This window comes from Gadus macrocephalus, chromosome 5 (genome assembly GCF_031168955.1).
Source record: "Gadus macrocephalus chromosome 5, ASM3116895v1".
Taxonomy (NCBI): Eukaryota; Metazoa; Chordata; class Actinopteri; order Gadiformes; family Gadidae; genus Gadus; species Gadus macrocephalus.
This window is the reverse complement of record NC_082386.1, coordinates 4,137,701-4,157,700: the sequence shown is the minus strand read 5'-3', so window position 1 is coordinate 4,157,700 and position 20,000 is coordinate 4,137,701. Positions and strand designations below refer to the sequence as shown.

At 43.7% G+C, this 20,000-nt stretch overlaps 1 protein-coding gene and 2 long non-coding RNA genes across 3 annotated transcripts in view; 1 reads left to right on the top strand and 2 right to left on the bottom strand.

Moving 5' to 3' along the window:
• Positions 1–9,741: 9,741 nt before the first annotated feature.
• Positions 9,742–10,674, top strand: LOC132457557 (uncharacterized). The gene is made up of 2 exons (XR_009525720.1): positions 9,742–10,419; positions 10,583–10,674. It is a non-coding gene; the product is annotated as an uncharacterized LOC132457557 (long non-coding RNA).
• Positions 10,675–13,326: 2,652 nt separating this feature from the next.
• On the bottom strand, positions 13,327–15,736 carry LOC132457192 (uncharacterized). The gene is made up of 2 exons (XR_009525585.1): positions 14,933–15,736; positions 13,327–14,899 (listed from the first exon to the last, which is right to left on the bottom strand). It is a non-coding gene; the product is annotated as an uncharacterized LOC132457192 (long non-coding RNA).
• Positions 15,737–16,798: 1,062 nt separating this feature from the next.
• The window catches only part of ism2a (isthmin 2a), an 18,746-nt gene continuing 15,544 nt past the window's right edge, over positions 16,799–20,000 (bottom strand). The window contains exons 5-7 of the mRNA XM_060051243.1: positions 19,937–20,000; positions 18,895–18,963; positions 16,799–17,332 (exon numbers count right to left, since the gene is read on the bottom strand). The exon at positions 19,937–20,000 is cut by the window's right edge and continues 71 nt beyond it. Of these exons, the coding sequence (XP_059907226.1) occupies positions 16,815–17,332; positions 18,895–18,963; positions 19,937–20,000 (651 nt within the window). The 3' untranslated portion in view covers positions 16,799–16,814. The remainder of the gene's footprint in view (positions 17,333–18,894; positions 18,964–19,936) is intronic.

Below are 20,000 nucleotides of genomic sequence, written 5' to 3'. Positions count from 1 at the left end.
ACAAATCAACATTACTGTTACAGCCCGAGGAGGCCGTTAATACCTCGAGGACAGTTCCTACGGCGGGTCAGGACTCAAAACAGAGATGGCTGTTACATGATGTCTAGGCGTGCAAATTGGGCCAGAGTTCATGGCAATAAACCCCAACTCTTACTGTGGTAATGCTATACCCAGGCCCCTCACACATCCACATACAAGCACACTTACTTTAATCACATACCATGTGGGTCCCTTTAGTTGTAGGGACACTAGACGGAGGTCAGTGGAGTGAAGTGAACATTAAGCACTAAGGGATGGAGAGAGCGGGTTGTTAGTGTTGGCTTAATCATCCCATTGACTGTTAACACTTACTTAATCACACACATTGAAGCACACTTGACCAGGGCCTGCCGAAGGCTTCCTGGACCCTCAGGAGACCCAGTTCAGCACACACAGTTCCCCACAGGAAAGCAGAACCAAGAGCCAGGTGGTGCTCTGTATGTGGTTTAAGGCTGCACCGGTTTGGTCCCGCTGGCTAATACGAGTGCAATTGAGCGTCTTTATAGATACTTTTTGTCCGTTTCACAGAGAAAGGAAGAAGCCACATACGCATGTACACCTACAGTGCACGTGCACGTGCACACACACACACACACACACACACACACACACACACACACACACACACACACACACACACACACACACACACACACACACACACACACACACACACACACACACACACACACACACACACACATTTTAATTCTTTATTTGAGTCCAATAATCACATTACAAGAGACAGGATTCAAATATTTCAGAGATGTGATAGGTCTTTGTTCAAGGGTACAAAAAACATCTCCTGCGCCACACTGCCAGACTGCCTATCACTGCTGATATGGAGCAGAACTTTGCTAATTGTTTCGATTTTCTGCTGGAGAACCCTGCCAGCCTTAACCCACTGAAAACAAGGTTGTGGACATGCCCGAAGCTGCCAAAAATAAACACTATTAGTTTGTATTGGTAGCCTAGGTCCCTTAGTATTTCCAGAATGGGCTGGTATTTAACGATTTTATCATTGAAAGCAACTTCCATGCACAGATCAAACACACAGCCTATTTCAAGTAAGCGCACTTCCCTTCTGCCTCTGTTTAAAAACACAACATCAGGGGTATTTGGGATGTTACAAAACACATCAATAGAGCTGTTAAACCATTCCGGCATGATGCATGATTGTTTGTACATGGTCACATTTTCTAGATATACTTATTTAACATTGCTAGAATTCAGATCGACAAGTCGATCATGGCGTGCAGTATACAGTCCTTTGTACATAGTACAGCCATTCACAATATGGGCAACTGATTCAAGTTGATGGCCAGAGGGACCTTCCTCTTCCTGAGGTCCAGCAGGAGGGAAGCTCTGGCAAGCTCTCTGACATCATTGTTAAGCATGCTGATGAGGTGTGTCAGCCTGGTAGCAGTGTATACCCATTCCACGTTTGGGACACCCAGCCCCCCCTCTTTATGTGAGAGGAAGATGAGATCCCGGGTAGAGTGTGAGTTCAGCCCTAGCCATTTTCTGACAGCCTGGACTGTTTTATTGTTCATGTCCCGTAAGACATTTTGCAGGATGTGGACGTTTGCAAAGAGGTGTTGTACCTTTGTCAGGGCCACCTCTCTGATAGCGTCCAGTTTCATGACTACAGGAAGTGGGGAGGAATCAATTAGATAGATTCTGTTGGCACAACATAGCTCCTGTGCCTGCTCCCCCCACTCACCCTCAATGTTGATGTTATGGCCAAGATTGGTGTATGACTCGTGGCGTGAGTAGACCCTGATAGGCTGTCCCATTATTGTGGAGGAGGGTGGTTTGTCAGATTTGGCTTCATACCAGCGGTTGCCACCTCTGCGTCGCTCATAAAAGCTGCACACTTGGTGTGCTTCACCTCCAGCTTTGACCAGTGAAGAAATTCATCTGTTCTGGCCAGCATGTTGTGTATGACACTCTCGTCCCGGAGGACACCTCGACATCGTCAGCCTAACCCTGAACAGGGTTTTGGTGTCTGATATCAGGTGGTGCACACTGACAGAGCCAGTTGAGCCACTGGTTAATGGCAAGGATGAAGTTCACCGCACTCCAGGGACAGCCTGTTTTAATCCCAACCTGGAGCGTAATAATAATAATAAATAATAATACATTTAATTTAGAGGCGCCTTTCAAGACACCCAAGGTCACCTTACAGAGCATATAGTCATCATTCAAAACTATGTAAAACAGACTAGGAATAAAAGGAAAACAGAGGTTAAACATGAAGAATAATAATAATTAATAACACTCAAAGACGCCTAAAGTGAAGGGGGGACCTCACTAACCACCACCAATATGTAGCACCCACTTGGGTGATGCACGGCAGCCAATCGGTGCCAGAACGCTCACTACACACCAGCTTGAGGTGGAGAGTTAGGGATGAGGTGGAGAGTGAGGGAAAAGAACATATTTAAACACTATCGACCATATTTAAACACTGTCGATCACATTTAAACAATATCGACCACATGTAAACACTATCGACCACATTTAAACACTATCGACCATATTTAAACACTATGGACCACATGTAAACCCTATCGACCACATGTAAACACTATCGCCCACATTTAAACACTATCACCCACATTTAAACACTATGGACCACACGTAAACCCTATCGACCACATTTAAACACTATCGCCCACATTTAAACACTATCGCCCACATTTAAACACTATGGACCACATTTAAACACTATGGACCACATGTAAACCCTATCGACCACATGTAAACCCTATCGACCATATATAAACACTATCGACCACAGTTAAACATGTAAACCCTATCAACCACAATTAAACACTATCGACCACAATTAAACACTATCGACCACATTTTTTTGTAATGGGCTCTGTGAGTTGGTGTCCACAGATCACCTGCAGAAAAGATCGCTTATATACGTCCATTATGATCCATTGCGTCTACAAAGGGCTGAGGTAGATGGATCTCCTCCAGTCTCCTCCACATGCTCGTTCATACCCCGTCTGTCTATGTAAGCTTTTTGTTTGGGTGAGAGGACGCCTGCCTGTGGGAGGATTCGGCCAAGCAGACATTTCATAAAGATTCTGTAGACAGTGGGAAGGAGAGAGATGTCTCTCCATGTGGATGGGTCGCTTGGAATGTTGTCTTTCTTACGTAAGTATTCTATGGATGAGGGCCCCCTTCCATGATCCTGGAACCTTTCCATTATTCAGACAGGTGTTAAATAAATATGTTAGTGTTTGGGAGGACTGGGGTTTTCTGGCTTTGATGCTCTCATATGTCACCCCATCGTATTCACTGGCACTGTAATTTGGCAGGTGGGAAATAACTTTATCTACTTCTTCAAAAGTGAATTTAGCAGTGGATGGAAAATAATCGGGGATAACTGTCTCTAGGTATGTGGACCAAGGGGGCGGGTTAAGCGTTTGGGTCGGGGGTGAAATTTGGCCATATAGTACTTATAAACGTCAATAGTATCATTGACAGTTGGCGGGGGGGAGGGAAACATTCTATTGTTTAGAATTATGTCAATAGCTTTGGACCTGCGGTGCTGCCATTGGTATGACAGTTTGTCTCTGCTTACTGTCCTTTGGCGTTTGTGGGGTTCGTCTGCTGCCCCTCTGCTTAGCGATGGTTGGATGACGTCTCTCATGAAGATCAGCTGTTTCTCAATCCAGGAAGTAATGGAAGCCGGCGTAAACGTTGGATGTTTATCGCTCAATGGAAACTTTTTTAGAATCCGTGTCGCGTATTTCAGGAGTGGTAATCCAAACTCTTTCTCGTTGTTTGTTATTTCTTGCGCGGAATATTCCATTTTGGAAGAATACTCCGGTTAGGATGGATGCCACTTTACTCCGAATTTACACACACACACACACACACACACACACACACACACACACACACACACACACACACACACACACACACACACACACACACACACACACACACACACACACACACACACACACACACACACACACACACACACACACACACACACACACACATTCCAGCACCCCCTCCACTCATACTCATTCCCTGTCTCAGAGATGAAGGGAACACAGTCTGACCCATAACCAGCTGAGACGCTTATCAATCAATAATGGTCTTGGCCCGTTGTGCCTGGCCCTCGTGTTCTCCCACGGATAAACAGACATCACCCAAGGAAACTCTTGAACATGGGGCCAGATGGCAGGCGGTGGACTCCAGTGTGTTTTCTCAGATGCACAGCTGCCCGTCCCAGCCGTGGTGAGTCATAGATTAGCAATGAGGCCACAGCCCCTGTAATCCCCCTGATATGTTTTAAAGATAATATGAGTTGATGTTGTATCATTGATTATTACTGTTGAGAACCATCAAGAATTTGCAACTTTAATCATGGCTGCATGTTGGGCCTTTAAGTTGCTAAAAAGCATTGAAATCAGTTCCAGACTGATGGGCAGTACTTGAATAGTGCTGGTACTCACTGGTACAAAGTAAGATCCCTTCAGATTTTTGTCTCCCTGCATACTATTACTTATTACTACATACCACCACTTATTGTTGAATTTATGCACGCTGTATTTTACAACCAATACCTGTCTGGTACCTCTCAATTCCTTTTAGATATCCAAGAGTATTACAGGTATTATCAAGGGGTGCAGACCAAAATGCCTCTGGAGGTAATTGCATAGAGCCACAACCCGACAGACCAGCGAAACGTGTCCCACATTTGCGGTAGCCATCTTGGATACCGCTAATGCGGTAGTTCATAATGACCATTCATCTCGGTCAGATGAACGAAAATCTACTACGGTTGGTTTTTTACAAAATAAAGTGTGTTCATTTTTGTACAGAGCAAGTATACAAAATGTATGCATTTGCAAATAGATAAGTATCTCTGCGGTAGCGGTAGCTTGGTTAACAAACAGGTGTAGCTAGTTCTCATGGGACACTACTCATGCGCTATGGCTTGAGTGTTATAGCTCTAACGCGGTCCAATCAAAGGCAATACTGACAGGTTGCCAATCTAAGACCTACCATCTCACACACACACTTTCTCTAAGGCCCCGTCCACATAGGCCCAAATGATCTTTTCCCCTCCATTTTCCTTGGCAGCGTTTCAGGAATTTCTTTGTAAAGACAGACTCATTGCAAAAACGCACCTAAACTGCAGAAACGCTGTAGTTCATTCATAGTGTGGCGCTCATTCTCCACCAAAAAAAGAAGAAGACAAGGCGGAGCATGCGATCAAGCCTGCGCGCTGTATACAAACATACAGTCGAGGAGGAGAAAGCAGTTGTTAAACCTTGTAGATTGAGCAGAAAACGCATAGGGCCGTTTTTCTCTTTATCACCCTGGAACCTGGTTTAAAAAAAGTTTGTTTCCAGGCACCGAAAACACCGGATCCGTCTGGACGGTCGGCCCAAACGCACAAGACTTCTGTGTCTTCCGTGTGGACGGGGCCTAAATGAAGCTGCTGAGCTGGATTTCACAACACCACCCCAGCTTCCACCTGCTTTGTTCTGCTCTGTGGTGTATGTACCATACACAATCGGTTGGGGATCTGATGTAACCCATGGGGGATTGTACAGAGCTCCCTGTTGTCAAATATGGTTATGCTGTATCTGACACCTGTATGTCATGCTTGCATTCCTTCAGAGATCCCTTACAGACTGGAACCATATGGCAAACTAGAGTGTTTTACCATTAAAGGTCCAATGGCATGCTACTTTATGGATGCTTTACATAATATAGATATTAGTGGGCCCCAAACACAGTATTTGAAGACGTTCCCGAAATTCAGCTGTGGTGCAGAAATACAGCCACTGCGAGCCAGTCGCACATTGAGCTTTCCCCAAACGCGCCGTTTCGGAGTCTGTAGCTTTAAGCCAAATGAGGAGGAGAGAGGCGGGTCAAGGAGGAGGGTGGGGGTGTGGCCCTGAGCAGCTTGCTGCCACGGTACCATGCGCTCTGTTTACAGTGGATGTATCGCAATGGCGAGGCGCACACAGCCTTTGGCCGGGTTCTGTAAATATTCTAGAACACTCCGGGTGCTCCGGCGGGAGTCCTGGAGCTCTATATCTAAATAATATCATATTATACATAGATATCTATATCAAATAATAGGCCAAAGGCTGTGTGAGCCTCCAGACGATATTATGAATCGCAAACGACTGCGTCGTCGGGTTCTCCGATGTCTCTGGTTCTTCCACGTCCACATCAATCTGAAGTAAACTGAACCACGGCATGGAGGAGAAAGGGATTGTTGACTGCGGTTGTCTCCCACCGGAGCCTTTGCTGCTGAGGGACCACCGCCATGGCAGTGGTCAGCGCTTAGGCACCACTGGTCCATCGGCAGCGGGAAGTGGGGCTCAAGTGGGAGACATTCGCGGGCAACAATCCCTTTCTCCTCCATGTCGTGGTTCATGTACTTCAGGGAGTCAAAGCCAAAGTTCCTTTCCCCCAATTCCTTCTCAACCATGGCTGAGATAACCACCACTACGAGTCTCGTTGTGGAAATACCAGAGACAAGAGTCTGACGTGTTATGCGCCATAACACCAACAGCAGAACGGTTATCCAAATAGCAAAGAAGTGTACAACACTTGCGTTACAGTGTGTGTAATCATACACGCATACACACACACACACACACACACAAACACACACACACATGTGGCTAATGCACGGTCGTATCTCATTGGCTGGCCAAATTCTCTGGGCTAGCAAGGCAGAGAAAGGTGCGGTGGCATCTCCCCTTATGACGACATACGGGGAAAATTCCAAAACGGCGCGTCTGAGCTTAGCTTTTTCAAAGGTGGAGCAGAATGCCTAGTGCTCGTTTTAAACCCAACAAAAATTATAGCTACTGGGGGAGCGTAGGTAGGCTAGGGGAACTCATATTCATCTTCGAAAACCTCAGAAAGTGACATTTTCATGCCATTGGATCTTTAATGCAATGAATCGTAAAATCTATTGTAGTTCCTGACAGAAACAGTGTTTACGCAAACATACTCTCACAGCCATGTATTGTACACACACACGTAGACACAGAACATACATAGGTGCACGCGTATAGATCCCTTAGGGGTTCTCAAAGTTTTGACAACTGAGGGCCAATTTAGGAACCCAAAATTTGACTGAGGGCCGCCAAAGGAAAAAAAAATTGGCGGGAAGCCGTCAGCATCCCAGTGGTCAAAAAAAACATTGCACCGTGGACGTCTGGGAGTGAGGTCAAGTGAGGTCTAAATCACGAAACTGAGGTTCACCCTTTCAAAATAATGTGCAGTCGGATTAAAACTAACAAATGTAAAAGGATTTAATTGAAAGCTAGAGAGAGTCGAATTTTCTCTTTATATTTATTTAAATTAATATTTATTTAATAATAAAAAAATATGTATATATATATATTTTTTATAACTTACATAATTATGTATGCCATTGCGGGCCGCCAGGAATGATTCCGCGGGCCGCCATTGGCCCGCGGGCCGCACTTTGAGAACCAATGCGGGTATCTGCGTGCACCCTCATACGCACCATATTCAGGTAAGTATTCACTAAAAAGAGAGCTCACTATAAAGAGAGCTCACTATAAAGAGAGCTCACCATAAAGAGAGCGCACCATAAAGAGAGCTCACTATAAAGAGAGCTCACCATAAAGAGAGCGCACTATAAAGAGAGCTCACTATAAAGAGAGCTCACCAGCGCACTATAAAGAGAGCTCACTATAAAGAGAGCGCACTATAAAGAGCCAGGATAAAGAGAGCGCACTATAAAGAGAGCCACGATAGAGAGGCCACTTTAGAGAGCTCACTATAAAGAGAGCTTTATAGTGCGCACATAGGCCTCGATGTGAGCCTGGCCCTGTTTGTGTTTTCTTCTCATTCTCCTTCTCTCTGTCTGTTGCTCAACTGCCAGATTGTGAGAGTTGGATGTACTCTTTGTTTGAGTCTGAAAGGCTCCTTCACTATATGAGCGGATTTCTGTACATCCTCTGAGCTCTCATCTCATTTTAATCCAATATTAGTGTTTTCTATGATCATAGATATTATCATGATAGGTTGTGTTTACTAAGTACAGTTAATACTTTCAATGTGTTTTAAATGATCCACTGGATAAGATGGCAAAATGATGCACAACTAAAAAATTATTATCAGTCTAAATTTGAATATGATTCAAGCGCAAGCTGGCTCATAGGAAAAAATTCAAAAGCTATGATCCTTATCCTATATATAAAGCAGCCCTGCTTTTGGACCTTTAGAGTCAAGTCAAAGCAGCAATAATTCCCCTACAACAGAAAACAGGGCTAACCTATTTGCTACCTAACTGGGTGGTGTTTTATCAAGAGCTGGACAAAGAGGCCGACGTGCTCACGCCTCTTTAGACGTTTGTTTTCCTTAACTTCCTCCCCAGGCAGGAAGTAAAGACAATTATTTAGGCTCCGCCTCCAACAGTTATTCCTAAAATACCAGGCCAGCTAGCATTATCTTGACCTAACACTGTGTGTGTGGGTGTGCGTGTTTGTGTGAGGAACACATGCAATATTTTATTTTATAACAAGAATATTAAACATGACGTGTCAAACTGTATCCTAAAATTATTGTATGGCTAAAAAACAAGACTCAGAAATTCGAAGTACACATTGATGAAGTGAAAGTAGCCCAAAGAGATAACAGGGCAAGGCCTTTTCGTTTTGTGTCCATTTCTCGAAGACACAAACAATATAGTGCCTCACTTGCAATGTTTTCTTGCAAACAGGCTTTTGTTCACCTGGGGCTCGCCGGCTAAGCTGAGGGCAGAAGTGGACAAGGGACTTTAGTCTCTGATGTAGGAATGTCTCTCCTTAAAGAAAATGATTTAATAAGAATCAAAATAAGCACGGCTGCACACTAGAAGCCTGGTTACAAAACCCCGGACCAAAACCAACGACAAGAAGGAAACACAATCCCTGGCCATCATTATTTGTCACCTCAACACTGTGAGCGGATTTCTGTGCATGCACCCCAAGCCCAGACACTGAAATCCACCCTGTGCCTGGTTAATACAATGCCCCAACATGGGCCTTGAGGGTTTCAGAATGCTGGGATAGCATCAAGTAGGTCTCTCCTCATCTTTAAATAATATATTGTTTATAATACAGAATTTTTGAACATTGAGTTACATTTTTATAAGTCATCAAAAGCCTTATGCCGCTTGCACACATCTCACGGCACAGCTCCCACACGAGACCAGCTGCTACTCCTGTCATTGAGACAGCTGGATCTGCCAGTGATGTTTAGGGTTGCCAAACTTTAAAAAGAAACAAATGTGTGTTCAAATATTAAACTACATTTGCAATGTACACAGTGTTGGAACCAAACATCTACCAAAATACAGCGATAAAGCTTCAAACATAGTTTGAATGAACTACTTCAACATAAATCTCACCACAAAACATTCACCATGGTCAGTTGATAGGGGCCTGTAAAAAGGATCCTGCCAGAGTCAAATCAAATACAGTATTGCAAAGAATTAAATTGTATTACATAGAATCCAAACACTGTGAATAACAGCAAGCAGCGGTCAAACTGCAAGCAGTTACTGTTTTTTTTGTGTGTTTTCTGAGGGCAGCTATGCCAGCATCTGGAGAAGATGCCGTTCCGCAGATTAAAGTACCCATCTATCCATCTTTAAATCTAGAATGAGTGTAATCAGTTCATCATGGTCGGACATTACAGTTTTTTCCTATCGTTTTCGGTCATGTACCCATACTATGGTCACTTTTCCCTATCACTTAACACAGTGGGCTTTAGAGACACACACCTCTGCATATCTGTTAACCTTTGGTGCAAAATGCACTACAACAACCACACCACAAACAATGCTGCCATAACTTAACACATGTTTCCTCTCAGAACACTATGACCTAAAAAACACTAACATCTTGAAGCATTGCCAATTGCATATATAAAATGTTGCTGTGTCCTCCAGTTTGGCATAGATTTCCTGTAGTGTTGCATTGAAAAAAAGAGAAAAAACACAGACAAACACTTCTTTGGACTACAGTAATAAAGTTTGTAATATTACAGTATGACAATCCAAGCCAAGTATCTGCTGACAGTGTTCATATGTCGGTTTACCTCCCACAAAAGATGTCACAATTGAGTGTGGTAAATGTACTGTAATTGTAAATACAGTAAATTACAGTAAAGTAAAGTGTTTTATGAGAAACTGAGAATAACAATTTTCAGTTTTTGTAATGCAAATTACATACAGTAAGTACGTAATATATGATCCAGAAACAAATCACAAACACAACAGTTTTTTTCACTGTGCTTTACTTTTTGGAGATTTTGTCACAGTGCAAGTGTTACACAAAACAGAAAATACATTACAAAGTCAAAAAATGTGTTCTAACAAACACATTTTTTCTAACTCTTTTTCAACGAGGCACAAATTACATGTAAAACACCTGAGTAGGTCTTTAGCTGAGTAGGTCTTTAGCTGAAATGACCACCAGGTGTTTTGCATTGCAAAACGTATCCTCTGTGTTTTGTACAGATCATTGTATGTAGTGTTGCTTTTACGTAAAAAAAGTAATTCCATGCCAATTCACCAAGAACTATGGTGCACAGGGGGAAAAAAATCTAAATTACTGTAAAATAAAATAAATAAACTATAAACTAAATATTTTTTCTTATTCAAACATGTAACTTCATTTGTCTGTCCAAATGCAGCATCTTTCCATCTACAGTGATCTAAATTACTGATAAGTTAGGTTTTGAACAGAAAGTTCACTGTTTTGAACAGAGTATCTAAACATTGGTAAAATATGCTGTAGTTCCACAGCGTTTTGCCGGTAGTGAACATTGACTGGGGCAGGTATCCATGAAATTTGGAAGAAGGCGTCATTGCCAGCATTTGTATCTTAGCATAGGGGCAAGTAACCACAGTTTGGTTCACATGGTCTACTGGTATGCTCACTGTGTGAAGTGTTTAGGGAATGTGAACATGGTTTAGGTAAATTGCCTAAAACGATAGGAAAAAACTGTAAGAGATAATGCAGAACAACTTGTGGGACCGAGCTGAACGTCTTTCCGTGGATAACATCGCTGATGGTTTCCCCAACACGGTTACCACGGTTCCTCCACCATTGGCCTAGTTTTCCCAACCCAGTGGCCGTTCAAGGGTTCGAAAGCTGTCGAACATTGTAGTGATGTAGTTTTCCCAAACAGTGTCACCATAGTTTTCCCCCTGCAACGTAGTGGCCACAACGTGTTGCAGTGTGTGTATGTCTGTGTTTGTCTTTTTCTGTTTATACCAGACAGATCGAAAGAGACCTGGGAGAAAAGGACATTCCTTCGAACGCCCAAAGGGAAACATATAATGCTCTATAATGTGCTTTGCAATTGTGCAGCTCTATAAATCTATAAATTATTTTAAATAAATACTATACAGAGACAGGTCTGACACTAGTCATGGGACGTGATGCGTAGAAATAAATCAAGAGGTGGAAGGCTGCCTAAGTTGTAAATACTTTCCATTTGTTTTCCATGACATGACACTACACACAGCACACACTACAATACTAAAGAATACAAATACTTTTGTTATCGTCAGATATGTCTATAGGTGTACGACATTAATGTATTCCTGTTTTAAATGTTCTGAACATAAACATTGTAACTGTTTGTAATTATAGAGCGCTATTGAACTATATGCCAGGAGCTAAATTGCCAATGAAAGATGCCAACATAGTTGCTGAAAACCTTTCCAAATGTCAGAGCGATCTTTGGAACAGATGAAGGCAGTTTAAAATCCTAACCTTATAGCCATTTCAAAAAAAGTTATCCTTTGTTGAGGTGCGGTGTATGTGAGTCTGTTTGTACGCGCGTGTGTGCGCGTGTGTGCGAGTGTGTGTGTGTGTGTGTGTGAGTGTGTGTGTGTGTGTGTGTGTGTGTATGTGTGTGTGTGTATGTGTGTGTGTGTGTGTGTGTGTGTGTGTGTGTGTGTGTGTGTGTGTGTGTGTGTGTGTGTGTGTGTGTGTGTGTGTGTGTGTGTGTGTGTGTGTGTGTAAGGGGTGGAGCTTTTCATTTTTTAACCTCTGCCCTCCCTTGTGTGCAGATTCTATTTCTACAATGACTGCATCGGGCGAGCGAACAGAGACTGAATACTTTACAGCTGTTCTGTCCTCTAGATCAGCAGTTCATGGTAGTGCAGAACTATCAGATCAGTGTTTGCTATGTGCTCTCTAAATTCTCTTAAAAACATTGTCACATTATTTTTATCACATCAATTACCAGATGCTGCACAAAAATACCAGTTCATGATTTAATAAATATACAGAATATATATATATAATAAGTTTATTGGTTAAGTTTATTATTGGTGTTTTGCACAGAATATTTTGTGAGCTTTGGCCAGATGTTCAAACCAACTCAAAATGATAGTAAAGTATAAGCTGTTCATTAACCAATTGAATTTTTTTTTTAATATTATATATGTATATATAAATTGTGTTGCTCTTTTCAAATTGGCCTGGAATGGATGATCAATCAAGTGGTCATTTTGCAAAACGTTGACTGATAAAGGAACTCTTACCAAGGGACTTCAGAACCAGTGGAGTCATAATTTGATATCAGGCACCTGCATGATGTCAACTATGAAGCTGCCAACAGGCCCTCTGGTGTTTGTGTGGTCTGTGTGTGTGAAAGAGAGAGAGTGAGCGAGACAAAGAGGGCAATAGAGAAAGAGAGAGATGCCATTCTGGAACTCACACGCACATTTCCACCCAATCATACAGGATACAAATTGGACTTAGACAGCAATACAAGTATCATCCCGTGGTAATAATTTGCCCTCTCTCTTTCCACACACACACACACACACACACACGCACACACGCACACACGCACACACACACACACACACACACACACACACACACACACACACACACACACACACACACACACACACACACACACACACTCGCCCATCAAGCATTGACCATCACACCTGGTATAGTACATACTCTGAATTTGTGTGAATGTTATATTTTGGATTGAGGCCTGTCCAGCTCTCTCGATTGCATATTTGTGTGTGTGTGTGTGTGTGTGTGTGTGTGTGTGTGTGTGTGTGTGTGTGTGTGTGTGTGTGTGTGTGTGTGTGTGTGTGTGTGTGTGTGTGTGTGTGTGTGAGTGTGTGTGTGTCTGTGTGTGTGTGTGTCAGAGACCAGATGAACCACTAAGGCTGCAACCTGTTAATGCGCACAAAAATACAGAGATTAAGAAGGTTTACACCGGCATATTTGAAGCGTTTATTCAGCTGGGCCGCAGCACAATGATATACTCATTCAGGGATCCATTACTCTGGTCTTAATTCAGGGATCCATTACTCTGGTCTTAATTCACATCACATATCTGCAATAATTGGACCCAGGCTGCTGTCGGCCCCTCTGGCATCCCGTCACTGAGCTGAACAGGGCAGCCTGCTGGTGGAAATGACACAGGAGGATGATGGTTTGATTCCCGGCCCAGTTCACCAGGAGGTGATGGAGGATGCTTAAGATTTTATTCAGTGTACAGCGATGGAGGGCCATAAGTATATCTCCATTTCCGACTCACATGTGAGCCATATTCTGAACCTCGGTTGTCCCCGTACAAATAAATGAAGTCCTTGTGTTCCCCTAAGGGCTGATTGCCATATTAAACCCTCATGAATTGCCAAACGACAGGCTCCATCTTCCATTCCATAAGATTCCTGTTGACGTTCTGATGGTGACGGACATGAGGCTAAATGTTGAGGACACCATCTGCTGGACCAATGTCTCTTTACATTAGGATTAGCACATCCATAAGACAGGGAATCCTCGTTTTGTTGCAGCAGCCGGGGCAAAGCAATGACAAAAACTTAACACACACACTTGTGTGTGTTTGAGGAGTTCCGGTGTTTCTTTGTACCGAGAGCGAGGGTGCCGACAGATTGACAGACGGATGGGAAAAAGGAAAGAGGCGTGCAAGAGAGAAAGAGAGAGAGTTGGCATGGGGTTACTGACTGATGTTTTGCAGACGAATCAAACTTGTTTTGGTCTTTTACTCATCTTGTGGAAAGATGAGCAATTTGTCCTGTCGACAACATATTCTTCAGATGAAACATGTCCTCGTTCATTTGTCTTTGAAAGCCCTGGCTCTCCCATCACACACACACACACACACACACGCACAGACACACACACACACACACACACACACACACACACACACACACACAGACAGACAGACAGACACACGCACACACGCACACACACACACACACACACACACACACACACACACACACACACACACACACACACACACACACACACACACACACACACACACACACACACACACACACACACACACACACACTCATCTTCTCAGCTGCCAACACTCCAGCAGGATTAGGTTCTTGAAACAACACACTGTCAAGTGGCCCTAAGCCCAACATACCGGGCCAGAGGGCCCCGAGGCAGCAGAAGTGTGTGTGTGAGTGTGTGTGTGGGTTGGACCGGGGTGGGGGTTAAACTTCAAAGGGTTTGTGTGTTTACAGAGACATCCCCCGTGTCACCCCCACGCACATGTGGCAGGTATCCGCCTCTCTACTCAAACACACAACGCACATGCATGCACATACACACAAACACACAGGTAGTGTATGTGGTGTCCATCATCCTCTTTCCTCTTATCAGTAAATTTTTTTCATCTTCTCCTCTCTCTTCTCTCTTGTATGGCCTCCAGACGACATACCACAAATATGAAACATATTTACCTTGTGCTAAATCAATGGCTTTGGGCTTTAATCTAAGGGTTCTCTCTCTCTCGCTCTCTCTCTCTCGTTCCCTCAGTTCCCAAACTCCATTTGCACCCAATTTTCCCCTATCATCGCCCTCTCACTTTCCAGGGCCCTTCACACACACACAAACACACACCTTCTTCGAAAGCCTCTCTAAGTGAAAAGAAAAACTGTTCAGATGGAATGCAAAAGGAAAACATTTCCAACTGAAAGAAAGATTGAGAAATGGCGAAGAAAGTCTGTAAACACATTGAACCGGTGATAGCCGGTCGCACACTAGACGAGCCATGGAGCGCCATGCGTACAGCATGAACTTAATGAGCCGTAATGAAGCTGCGATGTGCAACAAGGGTTTGAGCCGCAGCACAAGCACTATCCAAGAGCTGCCGATGAAATGCAGTTGTTGACGCCATATCAGAAAAAAACTAACTTGAGTGTAGACCTATATAACCCCGGCAGCCTTTATTATTATTCATAGGTAGAGTTAATTTAGAGGAGTATATTACCTCAGCAGCCTGTTATTATTATTAGTAGGTTGACCTTTCTGCTATAGGAGGTGCGTGAATAGTTGGTTGATGTGGAAGGAGTTGTCGAAATCCTGGCGGTAGAAGAAAAAGGACAACCATTTATTTTAAAGGGTAATTCTGTACCCAAATTAATGGGACATGATATTTTAGGTCACTGAGTGAAAAAGTAAGTTTAAAATGTCTTGATCTCTGCCGGGACAGCAACTACACATCATATATATATATATATATATATATATATATATATATATATATGAATACGCATCATATATATATATATATATATATATATTTAGATATATATATATATATATACCTATAATTTTTTTATATATAGTTTAGTTTTTTTACTTTTCTCTTGCCCCCCCCCCCACCTGAATTATTCAATGTTATCATAGATAATATGCCTTGTTATTGTTGTTAAATGAACTACATTTGTCAGGGATAATATAATATTTTGTGAAAGTCACATGATTGAACCATGTAATGTCAGACAGCTGACATTACTTTCCATATTATGCAGCTTAATAGTAAGTGAAACACTAGTTTGGTTTGGAGGTATCTATTTGAACCAATCAATATTCCATATGCAACAGAGACCATATAGCCCGACACCCCCCACCCCCCCAACAAATAAGGACATTCAACACACACACACTGAAACACAAACACACATACATTACACACATGACGACAACCAATACCACTCCAACCGCCCAGATTGGCTAAGCACATCACGATAGAATAGCAGCAGCACAGGTCTATATATTATTTTAGACTAGATCTTACTAAAATGCTCAAAAGGACGAGTACATTTTTATCCCCTCTTAATATACTTTCAATGCTTTCAATATCTCACAAAAACTAAGTCACACGTCTTTTCCAATCTAGACTGTCCCCAGTGATGAGTTGACGAACCGAGGTCATCCATGCAGCCTGATACGTATGTCGGCAAGGGGGTTCAGACTGAAGACTGGTATTCACACCTGATTATAGCGTTGTTGGTGTAAAGAGTCTAATGGTGGTCAATGACGAGGAACATCTAAAAACAGACCTCATATTCAGCTTCCATGACTGATTTCAGGCCATTCATCATCCAAGGCCAGATTCTCCTCAATCCTCTCCTGGTTCTCCTGTTCAGTCTCAATGTATGACGTGACCAGGATATCACCGACACAGCTTATACTACAACCCCGTTAACAACACTTCTGCCCCTGGAGCACACACATTCATGTCTCCAGGTGTTGGCCCTCCAGACCCCTCCGTCCCTACGAGGACCTCCTCCCGGCTGGGCGGGAACCTCGTTAGCGTTGGAGGAACACTAAGCCCTCTTCTTAGAGAGGAGGGAGGCGTGTGAGTTATCAGAGTCCATCCACTTGAGACCCCTCTGAGTCGACCAGCGCCACGGAGACCCCGTCCTCAGGTCCTCAGTACTCGCGGGCCTCCCGCAGCTCGTCCCGGTACACCTCATCCCCGGGGTTGTGGGTGCAGGCCAGCCCGTTGTTGGGTGGCCGCACCGAGTGGAACAGGCTCCAGTCGCCCTTGCACAGGATCCAGGGCAGCACGTCCACCTTGTGGTGCAGCTCCGGGGAGAACTCGGTGCTGATGAGGTTGGGCGCGCCGGCGCCCTTCCCGCGCGTGATCAGCCTCATCTGGTCGTCGTAGCAACAGTGCTGCGCGGCCAGCGTGGTGCTGTCGTAGGAGAGCATGGAGCGCAGGCAGAAGCGAGCCGAGGGCTTGTAGATGTCCAGCCGCTCCTTGGGCCCGCTGGCGTCCCTCCAGCGGTAGGTGTGGCGGAGCCGCGGGTCGGCCAGGTGCACGGCGCTGTACACCGCCTCCGAGGGGTAGGCGCACGGGCAGCTGGGCAGCTCCGTCAGCACCTGGTGCAGGTACTGACGGAGGAAGTCGTTCTTGCAGCTCAGCCACTTCTCGCAGCTGTCCACGTCTGGGTGGAGGAGAGGAGGGCATTTACATTCTCATTTACATTTAGGGGGTTTAAACATTGTCAGAAGAAAGCGAAACAATAATACATTGCTGTCGGTACTGTAAGGATGTTCATAGAACCAAGTAACAAGCACTTACCATCGCTATACACAACAAAGATAACTAGGATAACATGCTACACTACTAAGTACTTTTTTCTTTTCATGTTAGCAGCAGAATATATAAGTTGTCCATAAACACCCTAACCACTCTGTTACACGATATAATATATATATATATATATATATATATATATATATATATATATATATATATATGTATGCATATATATATACATAATATGCTACTCTAGCAAAGTCAGGACATCAGTAGCTCCAGAGCCAGTACTGGTCTAAGGCTAGGGTTATTTATACTGAGCAGAAATTGGCACTATATCGGCCAGTTTAGACTGAGCACTATGACACTACATCGACCAGAATATGAGTAGACTTGCACGAAAGCGATACACTGGTACACTGACAAGCATGATTGTAATTATATCTATTTGTGCTTGGCTTATTTCGATTTCAAACATCAGATGTATTTAAAAAAAAGCAGCCTCTTTACATTGGAAAAATGGCATTTGTTTAGCATGTTTTACTTCAATATGTTTGGAACCTGAAGACTATAGTACTATCGTTATGATGTTCGTGTTCAGGGTGAACAGTAAAATCGTCAGCAAATTCATTGTAACTATTACCTTTTCTGGATACAATGAGGATAAATATTTTCTGACCGTTTAACAATACCCTGGTTTTGATCACCCTCATAAAACAAGCATGTTTAAACAATAAAAGTGTTGCTTTCATCCACCATTCCTCCGCTGAGATAGCAGAGAGTGTCAAGAGGGTTGATACAGTGTGCCAAACAACATGAAAACCCTGCAGCCAGTCGGAGCCTCATTAAAACCCTTCTACCTTCTGCTCTTTTTATGTCTGTTTTCCGTAACGACGGGAGGGAGAATGTCAGACACTCTATAACGTTCGGCACCGCAGCGGGATTCTTTATTTTGGTTGCAGCGTGAAATGAGGGATGTTGTCCACTAGCCAAAGAGGAGGGCCAGGGGAGCCGTAAAACACACTCACACACACACACACACACACACACACACACACACACACACACACACACACACACACACACACACACACACACACACACACACACACACACACACACACACGCACGCACACACACACACACACACACATTCACAAACACACAAGCACTCACTGACATCAACACATACACCAACAGGCTGACACACACAGCAGTAGTTATTCCCTGTAGCCACTTTTTAAACCTAAGAACTGTTATTTAATTGAACACAATATTTAACGCTGTTGAATATGGCCCCATATGGCTGGTTATACCAAAAAACGGAAAACAATAAGAATCTACTATATATCTAAGAACTCCCCCCTCCCCCTTCAATGTATATGTTGTATACCTGCATGCCAACCTAGACCCATTCATAGCCTCATCACCACTGAAACACACAATGGAAAACACTCCCTCACATACTTGTGTCAAGGGCATCCGTGCTGTTGGTGGTCTGGGGTGGAGTAGGAGAGCTCACCGCATCCATGTCATCTGTAGAGCATATGAGAGAGAGAGAGAGAGAGAGAGAGAGAGAGAGAGAGAGAGAGAGAGAGAGAGAGAGAGAGAGAGAGAGAGAGAGAGAGAGAGAGAGAGAGAGAGAGAGAGAGAGAGAGAGAGAGAGAGAGAGAGAGAGAGAGAGAGAGAGAGAGTCACGGGAGGTCTCTCAGGTCAAATATGAACATTTAACTAACATTTTTATGCCACGGTAAACATAAGACCCTTTCAAGTGTTGAACCATTCAAAAGCCTATAAAGTTGCACCCAAACCCATGTGTTCCCGCCTCTGAGAAAGCCCCATGTGTTAGTGTGTCCTTCTTGGACCTGCTACACTGAGGAGGCAGGCTGGAACGTCAGCCAAAGAACAGGACTATTAATGGTTGGTGCTCAGTCTCCTGCTTCTTAGAACATGACACTGGATTATGATAAAGCAGGCGAGAAACTGAAAATACTAAAAAGTATTATTAAAACTAATGAAGGTGATTATGTAATGCTCTGTTATACTATGAAAACCGTTTTCAACTGTAGGCAGTGTGAAAGTCTTTCAGTGGAATTATCTGTAGTGAAATGTTTATACATGACGAATTTTTGCGGAAATGTTCAAAATGTGCACTGCATGAAATGATGTGTGTTTCTGTTCACCCTCAGTGTTCATCATGTTTTTTTGCTGTGCATGCAGACTGACCATGAAATCAGACTCAACTGAAACAATTTGTCTGGAAATCGATTAACTCCATCACTAACTCCTTTTAAAAGAAAACGGGTCAAAGAAACAACAGAGTCACTCATTTACGTGTTCCCCACTCGCAAACATCAAACATAAACACACTCAGGGTTGACCTGCTTCAAAACAGTGGTTCACCGGGTAGAGCGCATACCATTAAGGACTGGACCTTACGGCAGCGCCCGGGTTTGATTCCTGCCCGTGGTAGGAATCAAACTTCGCGACCGCTCATCGCAGCACTCACCGGGGCAGCCGTCCAGGTCACAGGTCCGGGACTCGGTGGCCGTACACGCGTAGCCGCAGGAACG